At 41.8% G+C, this 13722-nt stretch overlaps 1 protein-coding gene across 4 annotated transcripts; it reads right to left on the reverse strand.

Moving 5' to 3' along the window:
- Positions 1–556: 556 nt before the first annotated feature.
- ttc14 (tetratricopeptide repeat domain 14) lies at positions 557–10786 on the reverse strand. Of its 4 annotated transcripts, none has more exons than XM_031869760.1 (12): positions 10163–10786; positions 9249–9379; positions 8718–8917; positions 8386–8470; positions 7063–7192; positions 5973–6128; positions 5563–5634; positions 5297–5416; positions 4601–4723; positions 4171–4288; positions 2454–2560; positions 557–2312 (listed from the first exon to the last, which is right to left on the reverse strand). In XM_031869760.1, the coding sequence occupies exons 1-12, from the start codon at positions 10294–10296 to the stop codon at positions 1289–1291; spliced, it is 2400 nt and encodes a 799-aa protein (XP_031725620.1). In that variant the 5' UTR covers positions 10297–10786; the 3' UTR covers positions 557–1288. The 4 variants fall into 4 exon arrangements, 3 of the variants coding, with proteins under 3 accessions (XP_031725620.1, XP_031725621.1, XP_031725622.1); XM_031869762.1 differs by having other exon boundaries at positions 2221–2312; positions 2454–2538; XM_031869761.1 differs by having other exon boundaries at positions 2220–2538.
- Between the last annotated feature and the right edge of the window lie 2936 nt (positions 10787–13722).

Genomic DNA, 13722 nt, shown 5'->3' on the forward strand with positions numbered 1-13722 from the left:
AGACAAATTTCCACTTGGGGATGAATAAAGTATATTTCTATTCTAATCTTTTTCTTCTTCATTTGACATTAGGTGCTGTCCTCCATCGTAAATCTGGTGTTTTGCGACGTAGGAAATGACGAGTTTGTGAAAATAATATTCTGCATGCTGGCTCACTGTCAGGACTTACTGCATCAACAACTGATTAATTGCATTTTCATCGTCATCGCGATGTGAACACAGCAATAAAGACATTGCAAAAAAATTGGCTGAAATAAGAAAAATCATTGCATTTTAGGGATGGTTACCAAAACCCAGTATTAAACGGGCCCCGGGGACAAGGACCGTAGTATTTATTATCGCATTGAAACTCCCCTCCTCTGTGGAGGAGCTCCTCCACACACACCCACGCAGCAAAGTCTGCAACCAGCAGATCAGAGAGGCTGCAGTGGAGACAGAACGATGAAGGGAAAGAAAGTGGTATTTTAATCTGCTCTGTCCGCAGCCTCTTATCCACCGCCGCTGTTTTACACAAAGCACAGCGCCCTCGCAAAGGACAAAGTGACACGGCGTGTAGTTTTGACATTTTAAATGCTTTTATTGATTCAACAGAGTTTTGTTCTACTACAGAGAAAATGTGTCGGGGAAGCAGCTGGAACATCGGCATTGTGTGATAGCTTGAAAAAAAAATAAAAATACCGCAGCACTAAGAGTCAGGTTGGTTGAGATTTAACGAGCCACAGAGAGAATGCACAAAATGGCACAAGGCAGTAAACATAAGGCAGTATCTCCTCCAACAGATAACAGGTCTCAACTTCAGATGAACACAAAAGAGCTATCAAAGCCTGGAGCAACTGATGCGACATCAGACGTGCTGGATAACGGAATAACAGATGAAGCAATGATGACGAATTATATAATATCTGCAGTCACAGATGTAGATCTTTCAATAAGTGGAGAATGTTCTTCTAATGAAATACCCTAATAACCACCAGTTACAATAAGAACATGCCATCACATAATTAGTGAAAGTATTTACTCAAATTATAGCTTCAACCAATGCAGATGAACATTTCACCACATTGTGAACACAACAGTTGCTCACAGGCCTTAAATCTACTACGAGGACTAAAACATTTCAAAGTAAAACGGCGTTTTTTTTCCCAACAATAAAAGGTACAACATCTGGGAACATTCAATCAGCTTGATACACAGTCCAGAAATAATGGCTTCATGGTACAAACATCCACATTTCACAGCCTTGTTTCACTAATATTCGGGCACCTTTTGGACTTTTGGTTTCGAGTTATTATTTTGGCCCGGCTCCTTTCTGCTTCTCAAACTGGGCGATCTGATTGAAAATACTCAACAGGTTGGATGGGAGGTCTTTTGTAGCCCTTCCTTCTGGCACTGAGGTCACACTACTCTGTCTGTTGTGATTTCCAGCACCTGCTGATCTTTTACCGTTCCCAACATCTGACCTTCTGCTGCCGTCCACTACTTTCCCCTTTCTGTTGTCCTTCTCCCTCCCGGCCTCTTCTACCTCTTGAATTTCCTCCCGCCCTCTGCTCTCATACCTGCCGCCATCGAAGGAGATCCTCTTGGAAGAGTCATGTCTCATCCCTCTCTCTACGCGCTTTGATGCAGAACCCGAGTTCCCTAAATATTCAGATTTGAAACTGGATTTCCGTGAATACTCGGACTCCGCGGACGAGCAGGATACCTTTCGCTGTCTGTTCTCGTCAGAGCTACTTCTCCTCTTGGAGTCACTGTCTCGCCTGTCTTTCCTGTTATCCCCCCTACCTCTCGCCCTGCTCTTATCCAGACTCTCTCTACTCCCCCTCTCCTCTCTTTCTGGGCTTCTGCTCAGACTGTTTTTCCTTCTCTCCTCTCTGTCCCTTCTCTTATTTTCTCTGCGTGAGGAGTCAGACTCTTCATCCTCTGAAGCTGCAGACAAGGAGTACAGCTGAGAGATACGTCTATCGTCAGCATCCTTCACCATTACCTCCTCCTCCTCCTCTCCAAAACCCGGGCCTCCCTTCTGGTTGAGAAAGGTGGCGGCGGTGTTGGGAGGAGCGGGGTACCACTCCACCTCATCCTCCTCTTTCACCTTCCTGTCTTTCTCGCTCTTACCCTCCTCACTCCTCCTGCTGCTCTCCCGTGAGGAGATCCTGCGATGGCGCTTACTTTCCCGCTCAGACCTCCTCCTCTTCTTTTTCTTCTTCTTGGACCTCCTGCGAGAGGAGGAAGACGATGACGATGGAGAGGAGTTCCTGGAAGAAGTGTTGGAGGACGAAGAGGAAGAAGCCGATCTCTTCCGTTTTTTCTTCATCCTGTTAAAAAAAAAAAAAGACATTCACTGAACATTTTATCCTCATTAAACAACTGATGCTTTGAAGTTACGAAATGACTTGCATGGCTTCATCTGCAGTATATTTACCTGCCACACTTTCTAAAGATCAGAGTCGACTCACCTCTTCTCCTCTTTTAAGATCTTACGCAATTTCTCGGCACTGATCTGGCTGCTCGTAGCTTTGTCCTGCTCCTTAGCCACCGCTTCTTCTCGCAGGCGAATCGATTTCTTTATCGTCGCCGGGCAAAGCAAAAGTCCACAGAGACACAATCAAACATGCAACGCCCCAAGACATGCAACGGAGACCCCGAAATTGATCGGTATTCAGCCATTCATTCGTTTATTAGTAGCGGAGTAAAAAAAAAAAGTATGAGGAGGAGGCGGCAAGTCAAAGGTTTGAAAAGGACAGAAGAGCGTTAACGATCACACACCAGATGGCAGAACGATCGAGAAATATACAGAGAGTCACATATTTACCACAAGAAAAAGTGGTGTGATCCAAGAGAACAGTAGTTGGCAGAGAAATAGATGGATGGACAGAGGTACAGGCAGAGATGTGCAGAGAAAACAAACATAATTTGTTCCCCATTGAGACAGAGAAGGTTTCAACGTTACCGTATTTGGGTCAGGGGCACGGCACACACATGTGTCCAGTGGAGGAGTCGTTGTCGTTGTGCCGTTTATTTATTTTCACACCAGCAAGGCAGGTGACAAGACCATGGCAGTTGGAGGGTCAAAGGGCAGAGTCCCAGGGTCGCAGACACACACACACATACACCAAAGCACTTCATCAGTATTACAAACCAAACGGTGTCGGCAACATGTCTGCGTTTGTGCACAAAATTCAGTGCAAGAGGACGTTGTGTGCTGTACTTGAACTACGAACGTTTTAATAACATAACATGCCCTTGTAAACGCTTTCAGACTAGATTCGGCACCATGGACAGCACTCCACGGTGCTCTGGTCCAGATATTGTTAAGTCCCTCCACACCCCCGGTACCCCCACAGATGTTTTCACCTCTTTGACTGGTTGAACTTTATTAGAAGGTGTAGGCGTTTACAGACTTTGTGTGTTTCTTAATGTCAAGGAAGTGTTCCAATGTTGAGGATCCTTTGAATTCTACCAAAGACTGAGTCCTTCGTCCAGAGGATTTTGAAGGATGCATGCGTGTATCCCCAGTGGCCATATTCAAATGTTGCCCACCGACAAACTCGTTCAGCAAGCTATTAATAAATAGCACCGAGGAAACGACGGAAAGAGACAGCGGAGTTGAACCAGTATATTCTTTTTTTTTTTTTATTTTCACTTATTTTAGATGCTAGTAATAACAACTCCGAAAAAGTAAAGATTTGTTTTGCTGATAAAATGAAATAGATTTACATTTTTCAGGTGGATGTATGACCCCAACCAGTTTATAGCTGTGTGATCCTGTGTATAAACAAACCAGGAATGTTTAATGTTTTAATATTAATATTTAACTAACATTAATCAGGTCAACCATTAGCAGACACACGGAAGTTTCAGTCCTTTCTGTTTGAATCACAGACATCTTATTCCCATGATTGGTGAATGATCAGAGTGTGTGGAGTGGCCAACAGGGAAGCAGTTTGACAGGCCATGCATGTATAAAAATGAACTTGACCTCTATTCTGAGACATCCATCTCTTTAGTTGCTAAATACTTCACTATGTTCACCAGCTAGTCGTGAATTGTGTGTGTCATTTTTTCAAGTCATACTTCATTGATATGTAGACATAACACAGTGCATACCCGCCAACTTTTCCCCAACCCCTTAAGTTTGTGTGTGTGTGTGTGTGTGGGTGGTGGCCTGCTCACCTGTATAGTGTCTGTGATCTTGCGCAGGGCCTCTTGCGCCTCAGGGTTTGAGTCATCCAGAGATAGAGCTCTCCTGTACAATCCCTCTGCTGTTACTAGTTTCTCCTGTTCCTCAAGCCTAGCGACACACACACAAGCACGCACACACACACACACACAAGAGACCGCTGAGTAAATAAGGTCAAAGATGAATTAATTAATAACACAAGTAATGTCAGCAGGAAAATGCTGCTTTTGCCTGCAGCACAGAGGCAAGAAAAGGCAGGAGCACAAAAGCACCCTTCATTGTGGAGACTATATTAGCAATGTCAGCATGTTTCTTTATTCCCCTAAACAACCAGGACAGATGAATACACATGAATACATTAATACTGCTTGATTGCTATTACTTTGGAAGATCTGACACCTCTGAACTATTATCAGTGCTTACTGTTTTCCTCTCTCCACCAGCGTCTGGCAGAGGTACTTCTTGGCGTTGCGGTGATCTGGACAGGTCTTCAGGGCCAGTTCAAAGTCTGTTATCGACTTCATGATGCTGCCTTTGTTAGCATACCTGAGAATATCCAATGAAGGAAACACAGAAAGAAAAAACATCTTAAAAAGAGAATTCAATCCTTCTATCTACAGGGACTATCACAACTGAGATACAATAATGCTCCGACAAGGATTTATTTCCATGTTCTTTTTTTATGATTTTTGAACACAATACTATTGCAAACGGAGAGATTATAAAGTCTAAGTTGCAGTCTAAATGTGTAAAAGAGAATTATGTGAATATGTACAACGGCATTTGAACATTACTGCCATTTTCTGCATCATTTATCTGTTATGTAGTTGATAAATGAGTTCCCTTTCTGTTATCTCTGGCACCAAGTGAACAACAGCTTTTTATTGCAACATAGACAAGTTATGACAGGGACGGGTGTGGTTTCTGTAAGAAAATATGAATAACATTTCAAATGAACTGATGCATATTCTGTTCATTTTACATACGTTTTAGAAGAAAATTACATCAACCATTTCTTATTAAAAACAATGTAAGGCCCCATGTAAGGCAGTAAAGAAGTTCTACTGTGTTAACGCATCCAAAGTAGGTTACAGGACATGAAATAAGAAATCGACTCACAGAGCTCCACGAGCCACCAGTGCTTCTACATTATTAGTGTCGATGTCCAAGGCCTTGTTGTATTCGTTCATGGCTTCAACGTGGTGACCGTGTTTGAAGTAGCCCACACCTGCACGGACGCTGGAACAACAAAGACGGACATGGAAGAGGAAATGGGAACATCAAGTGAGACGAAGCCAGAGGAAGAAAGACTCTATAAAAAGGGGGATGTTGTTCACTTTGTACTGTGGTGAATATGATAGACCAATGACATATTTTATCATTACCACTTCAAAGCCCATGATGCAGACTGTTTCTTCCTGATTTCAGAGGCAAAATCTTCCTCTTGAAAAAGTTTACTGTGGAGAAAAGAGGCACAGGTAAGAACTCTATTGACCCTCAGAGCGGTCGTCTCTCAGCATTGTAGGCTTCCTTTTTTTCTGTTAAAAAAGTACAAATGTCAGAAGATGGTTAGTACTATTCACCCATCCTTCAAGTGGTCTCGTCTCCAATGTCAACTACAGCACACAGCTGATAGGCATGTAGTTTGTTGACGCTAAATAGCACTTGTTGTAAGGACACTGTGTTACTCTCTCTGCAGAGTTCTCTGCTATCATACGGCTGCTGGAGAATTATCCAATAAAATATGGCGGTACTTAAAGTAATCAGAGAGTCAGCCAGTGGCCATGCTTATTACCTTTGTAGTCCTCTCATCATTGATGGTGGGTGGGTGTCACTGACTCCCACCTTTTCCAGCAGGTAGGCCACGACAGAGGGGTTGTGGTAGCCATGGCAGCTCTTCAGTATACACTCGTACGTCTTAGTGGAGTCAGCGGCTGCACAAACGCTACGGCTAAGAAAAGGCGAGAGGAGGTGAGAGGAGTCAGCGTCGCATGCTAAAACTGAACACTTCGGCTTTGTTCAGGCTGCCAGCCCTATTCCGTCTTTTGGCATACACACATTTATTAGGCATATCTAGACTGTATCCAGATTGATTTTATGAAGTCGGCACAGCAAAAACACTTTTTGCAAATTGGATCCAAACCACATTTGGAGCTGGTTTCAAATGCGATTCTAATCGGATTTCTACAGATGTGATTTCCAGACACTGGCCGCTCAAATCAGATCTCAAAGTGTCTTTTTTTGTGTCACTCGCTACTAGCAGAGCACAATGGAGAACAACAGTCCGTGTTCAGACTTTGAAATAAATCGTCTGCTGGCACTTTGTGTCTCTCTGTGACTGCAACAGGGAGCGTTGCAATGTTTGCCAGCCTTCAGTTCTGCACCGCGGCTTGACAGCGCGATTGTTTGGAGGGTGAAATGATGATGCAATGATGTTTTGCATACAGTCGGAACGTAGCCTAACTTGATGTACAAGAAAAAAACGAAACACATTATTCCATGCTACAATTAGATGTGCTCGGAAGGCTTATTTGTATTCTCTGGTGATAAAGAAAATGTTAACGTTTGAATGAGTCGTGAACTCGGTTTACCTGTGTTAAATAATGAAGCGCAGCAACAGACTAGTTATTTTAAACAGATATACCAGTTTGATATACTTCTTGATTAATCTACATCCTGTATCCATTCATCCTGAAACAAATTCAATACAAATGTTTCAATTAGTGTTCAGTAAAGAAAGCTTTAGTGTTACTCACACAACAAACATTTCAAGCATATTTTAATTCATTTTAGATCGTTTTTTTTTTTTTTTAAATAAGTGTTGGTTTTGGAAGTTCAGAGTTGTATATTGTATAGTATTTTATCAGGTCATGTTGTGTATTTACCTGTAGTGTATGGGCAGCTCCTCCCGAGGAACGACACCCAGTTTGATGTGCTCCAGGTTGGGAGAGAGAGAGGCCTGTTGGAGGGAGACGGTGATTTTCTCCTGGTAGCGGTCGATGTCTTTCACTGCAGCTACAGAACGAGAACGTTGACAACTCAGAAGATTTGAAAAATATTTCTCTGGGGTGACCAAATGTCGACACCTTTTCTGACGCCCATGTCTATAATGCATTACAATCTGCTCATAGCACTAAATAGTGATAGTTATAAACACTCATGTACATAATATATTAAATTCAAGTATCATAATAGTTCATGATTGCATAATTGTTTTTTGCAAGGATCATAGTGTATTATAATTGAATAACACAGTGGAATAGTACGCGAGTCAGAGAAGCTATTTCACATGTCGTTCTCCAAAGAGAGGAATGTGGACAGCGAAACCCAGAACGGACAGTCTCGTGTATCTTCATTCTTCTAAAGGGCAGTTCACAACCAGTATGTCTCATATGTTCAGAGGCACGGGAGATTATTAAAATAAGCAATGTGAAGCACCACTACTATTATCTCTAACTGGACCTCGTTGAATATTAATTGAATACCCCTGTTTTATATTAACAACACGGAATGACCAACCACAACTGCAGCTGCAGCTGGGGTTCCAACAACCACAGATGCAGCTGTAAATACTACAAATTACGTTCCAACCAACATAACTATGGCTGCCACAACCACAACTCGGGTTCCAACAAACGATATGATCAAGGTAAAAACACTCAATAAATGGATTGAGGTAACTTATTTTCAGGATAACTGTAAATATTGTCACGAGTGACTTCAAAAAGCCATCTAACTCGCTATCATGATAGAGAGCTGAAGAATAGAGCTTGATTGTCTAGTACTTATGATGTCAAGTTTCCACAAACTCTAAAGACACAATTGACTCAAAATGTAGATAATGCCTGAAACATTCTCTACTTTACCTGTAGTTGTATACAACAGTGGTATATAATACTTTGAGGAAGCATTGAACAATTCTTATAAGTTATCACAATGGCAATCATTTTATCCTCCGCCATTTAATTTAACAAAATGCACAAATGCACTGTAACGTCAGATAAAATACACATTGTGTTGCAGCAAATATTGAGCCAGCTTTACACTTTTCTCTCCAACGACCCTGTTTTGATTTCAAGAGTCAAAAGTCAACCTGGTGAGAATTAAAGCCTTGTAACAGCTTTAGAGAAAACCCGCCTATGGGTCTGGCTGTCAGAGAAAGTCTGCACAGAGGTGGTTGTTTAAGAGAAAACAACTAAGATGCTAACCTCTGATGAAGTCTCCGGTCTGGAAGTAGGACAGAGGATCATCATGGCTGCCAGTGGAGGGAATTTCTCTGATGTGACAAAGAGCCTGTACGTAGAAGTGAAAGGAAATTCCACCAGGTGTGGAGTTGCACGATTTACTACAGTAATTATAGGTACACAAATTGTATGTGTCATGACATAAGACCTCAACTTGTGCGGTGGTCATTTAAGTCGGCATTAGTACTGGTCCAGATGTCTTCTGCATCTACAATGGCTGACTGATTGGTTTCGATCCGTTACCAGGTTTATGACATGGCTCAAGGGCATTCAATTGATTTAGTTTGTTGACATACCGACAGCTCTAGGTCCTCTATGTCTCTCTTCAGTCCTCCTGCCGTGCAAAGCAGAGTGAGAAAGAAGCCGTACTCTCTAATGTTGTTGATCCTCCCCACCAAAATGTCTCCTTTTTCCAAGTCCCTGTACAGCATGGCTCTTCTTTCTTCATAGGACACCTCCATGAATAACTCCACTGGTGGCATGATGGCATACGGCTCTGGGAAAGTAGAATCAAAACTGAATCAAACATGTTGCATCTGAAGATAGATTTCTCTATATTGGGGTAGATCCACATTAGGCCGGTTAGATTTAAAAACACACTTTCCTCTCTGTTTTGGCCCTCCATATTCACTAAGCTGGAATTTTTTTCTCACCCAAAAATGGAGCCTTCTCCAAAACTCTCTCTAGAGTGGATACATCTTAAGATGCCAGTTCAGCATTTTAGTGTTTAAAAACTCAATGACATAAGTCTGGTCTTTACAAAATTAACATGTTTGATGACCTAGTGTGGACCGAGCCTGGGAGATGTAGTAAAAACGAACACACACCTGCGGCGTCGTCGTCCTCCTCATGTTCCTCTTCCTGATGAGTGGTGGTCTTCCATGCTGGACAGAACAGGATGTCAGCCTTCCGGGCAATGAACTGCTCTACAAGGGGGCTGTCCTGCCCATCACTCTTGCTGCACACAAAACACACATGCTCGGCGAGGCTCTTGGGAGAATAACCTTTTGTCAAACTAAGCGTTGTGTAGAGCACGCCTGGCAAGCAGGCGCATAGGAAGAGGAGATCAGGCGAAACAAACAGCTGAATTCTCGCACATTATTAGTGCCGAGTTCATTAGAGATACAACTTTTCAGTAATGGACCTTCATCACGCATGAAATTCACAATATGAAAGAACATCTTTTTTCTAAAACCACCAATAAAAAGGGGCGTCTAATCTCCAACACCTCAGACACTATCTATTACTAATAATAATGACTAGAGCTGAAACAATAGCTCAGTAGTTAATTATTAGGCAAACAACAACAAAAATCAATCAACAACGAATGTTGATAATGAATTAACAGGTTCTGTCTTTTTGAAGCAAAAAGGCCAAATTCATTCATTCTAGCCAGTTTGAAGTTTTTCTGCCTTTCTCTGATTTATATAATAGTAAAACAAATCGATGAATTGGGCTTTAAACTGCTGGTCAGACAACAAGTCATTTGAAGCAGTCATCTTGGACTTATGGAAATTGTGACGGAATTCAATTGTGCACTTTTCACTATGTTAATGTTTATTGACCACAATGAAAATACTTGTTAATTGCCGCCTTAAGTGAGACCAACAATTTATCAAGATCCATATCATACAAATTAAAAGATTATACGGGCAATGCAAGACAAGTGATTTGACAACAATTCGTCAAAGCTCACATGTAAAACAAATCATACAAAACAAAAATAAACTTGCTTGAATACCTTTCACACGAGACCTTGCACAGGTCAGACACCACAGCTTGGAAGTCTGGGTTTTCCGTTTGTTCACATTTCAGTTTGTTGAAAAACGATTCTCCGTGATAGGTCAGACACTGCCTCAACAAGTCTCTGTCCATTCTGTTTTCACAGGACTGCAGTCACATTATTCTACAAGTCAAAGGATATAGCTAGTAGCCATTGAGTGCCGCTGACTATGGTTGAAACGTTTTAGCTAAATCTAGCAAACGTGTTACTTGTATCGCGGTGGAGACATGATGTTTTTCCCCCATCAATAGGCACGTCTATTCAACAGATGTGTGCGCCAACTCGGATTGTAAAATGTAAAAGGACCATTAAATACACGTTAACGTTAATGGATGCAAGTTAGTTAGATAACAGCGTTGCTCTGCGTCGTTTAGCTAGCCATCAAAACAAACGCTAGTTAGTCATGCTAAAACACTAGCAAGTTGAAATTATCTTCGTAATGAACAATATTCCAATAGTCTTACACATGCAAAGTACCTCTGTTTCCTAAAACGCATAAACACAACTATCATTTCAATTCCAACAAGTCTCGACTCCTCTTTTCTCCTACATCGTCCATTACTATCACACATGGACGAGTGAGCATGCGCAAGGTGTGTTACACTGAAACCGTCGGGAGAAACAAATCCCACCTAGGAACTAAAGTGGACAATCAAAACATTAATACATTTTTTAAATGTGTAGCCGGGGGTTAATGTTGCGCCTATACTTTAGGATAATAATAAAATAATAAACTCCGTGTTCTGCGCCAAGATGTCAGCAACTTTATTCACTTCTCACACACTTTGCCAGAACCTGTTTTATCTCCAACTTTTTCCGTCTCACCCTCCACAATAAAAGCACCAGAAACATACACATGAACACTGCTTCATAGAGAGCTCAACATAATAGCTTACAAATGTGTTGAATTCTAATTAAGCTATATTCAAAATCAAATCTAAATTGTATTCCAAAGTAACTCCTCTTACAGCAATTATGTTAAAAGTAAAATAGCCTACCACAATTTAGTTATACACAGCCTTTATGAGCCAATGGAGAAAGAAGTACTCAGATATGTTACTTATATAAAACTAGTAATACTATAGTGTAAAAATACTCTGTTACGAGTAAAAGTCCTACATTCAAATTTTTACTCAAATAAAAAAATATTGGCACACTGAAGTATTTGATTTTTCAAATACAACTCCCACAACTGCGGACCCCACAACTAACAACCCAACAATTACAACCACCATGACTGCAGCTACTACAAGTGTACCCCAACAACTACAGGATCCACAACTACATCCCCGACAACTGTTAGCCCGACAACTGAAACCTGACCATTGCGCTTCTTAACACCACAACTGCAGCCCCCACAACTCCAAACCCCCGAAAACTGTACCCCCAAAACCTGCAGCATCCACAGCTATATTGCTCAAACTATCACAACTGCAGCACTGACAACCGTGGCCCCACATCCATGGCCTCCACAACTGTGGCCCCACAAAAGCATCCCCACAACTGCAGCTCCAACAACTGCGCCCCTGAACATCTACAGCCTAGAGAACTGCGGCTACCAAACCTGCAGCCACTACAGCTATTGCTCAAACTATCACATTTGGAACGACCACAACTGCAGCAACCACATCTGTAGTTCCAACCACCACAATTACAGCCATCACGACTCCAGCTGTAACTACAAAAACTGCAGCGACTAAAACTCTGGCTGTCACATCCACAACTGCAGCCACCACGACTGTAGTTCTAACACCCACAGCTGAAGCCACTGTGGCTGTGGCTCAAACTACCCCACCTGCAAGGAACACCACAATTGCAACGACCACAAAATCGCCGACAACAACCACAACGACAGCCACCACAACTCTGGCTGTAACTATGACAACGACAGTCACACCAACTTGTCCCTAAATCAATATTATTTTTATAAGAAGAAATGAGAGGCCATGTGATTTGTCAGCCGTGTGATTTGTCAGCCGCAGCCTGAAGTAGCATGTTGAATAGCGAATGGGATGTGAGACGATTTCTGATATGTGTCACCAAGTTCAGGTTCAGTGGGGCAGTGTAAAGTGTTGTTAATTATGTATATTTTAGCTTCAGCTTCTGCTTTACAACAGTTACGCTAGCCCACTGACCAATCACGGCACAAGTTATTGCTGAGGCAGCCGCACGTTTATGCTGACGTACTTGTAGGCTACCGAGAATGCTCTGGCACGTCAAAGAATACGCCCAATATGTCAAAATAAAGATCTGATTGGTTGAAGACTATGACAATCAACAATACCGTCTCCATTTACTTAAACTGCAAAGTCTACCTGGAGGGCATCAGGCCTCTCTTCTTACATAGAGACATAGAGGTGAAATCTGATTGGATAAAAGCTCTACTTAAAACAAGCTGCACTGGAAGCAGCGCTGCAGGCTGGAAGCAGAGCAACAGAGGAAGACAGCTGTGCAATGAGAAAATGAGCTAATGGGCAAAATTATTAAAATACATGTAGTGTATTTATGAAAAAATATTAAATTATAAAATAGCTATACCTTTGTGATTCTGTTTAGGCCAGCAGAGAAGGCTTTGCTGGCCCTGACGGCCCACAACTGAGAATAGTAGAGTTTGAAAACAGAGACGGAAGATGTAGAAAGGAATTGCATGACATGAATAACAAACCTGTTTGTCAACCTTGATGAGGGTTTCCAGTAATGGCTTTGTTAAGAGCAATGGCATTTTAATTGTTTAACTCATGTGAATTGAGATCATTTTATCTCCATTTAATTGACAGTTACTTGACACCAGCTTTTAAAACCAAGGAGTTCCTCAATGGAGTATTGTAGGCAGCAACTGGTTTCTGACGTTATATGAAAGTATCCTCCTTCATCAATGCCATGTCACTCCGTAGCTGAGGGAAGAGTAATCTACACTATGCAACAACAAATCATTGACAAAGCACTTGTCTGAACCTGTAACTCATCATGGAAAGAAAAATCCTTTGTTTGATATTTTTGTTTGGATATTTACATGCATCCTCTGGACAAGGTAAATATTCGAATGATACTATTGTGGCTTTGATTGTTCGTATTTTACTTTGGTCCGGATTTTGGTATTTTCGGACTAAAAATAACTTGACAATGCCAAAAACTTGCTCATCTGGTCTTCGCCCTTGCTTGTGTGAGTGTTTGTGTTTGGGTGGTGACACGGTCAAGTGGATAATCTTGCCATTACTACAAAATCTGAAAAAGATACATTTACGGCATCACTGTTCATGAATCAGACCAATTTGCATTACATTTGCTTCAAGAGCTTCACTGGTATGTCTGTCTGATAATGGACTTCCACTTTCAAGGGGTACCTGCCTTCAGGAAACGGTATATGCCGTTGGAAAAGAAGTGGCATACCACTCCGGGGATCAATTTAAACCGTATATATGACGCTACTGCAGGGACTTTATCTGTGGTTATTGAAACCACTTGTTTCAACTCTATTCCTCTCTGTTAACATCATTGTTGGGCAGTGAATGAATGTG

The sequence above is a fragment of the Anarrhichthys ocellatus genome, unplaced genomic scaffold (assembly GCF_004355925.1).
Source record: "Anarrhichthys ocellatus isolate YVR2014 unplaced genomic scaffold, GSC_Weel_1.0 scaffold48, whole genome shotgun sequence".
Lineage (NCBI taxonomy): Eukaryota > Metazoa > Chordata > Actinopteri > Perciformes > Anarhichadidae > Anarrhichthys > Anarrhichthys ocellatus.

What these genes read in the sequence shown, in the direction of transcription:
- ttc14 (XM_031869760.1), bottom strand. Translation starts at nt 10,296, where the DNA reads ATGGACAGAGACTTGTTGAGGCAGTGTCTGACCTATCACGGAGAATCG. An exon ending in TGCAAGGTCTCGTGTGAAAG is followed by an intron (nt 9,380 to 10,162) that starts GTATTCAAGCAA and finishes TTTTGTGTGCAG; the next exon opens with CAAGAGTGATGGGCAGGACA. An exon ending in GGAGGACGACGACGCCGCAG is followed by an intron (nt 8,918 to 9,248) that starts GTGTGTGTTCGT and finishes CTACTTTCCCAG; the next exon opens with AGCCGTATGCCATCATGCCA.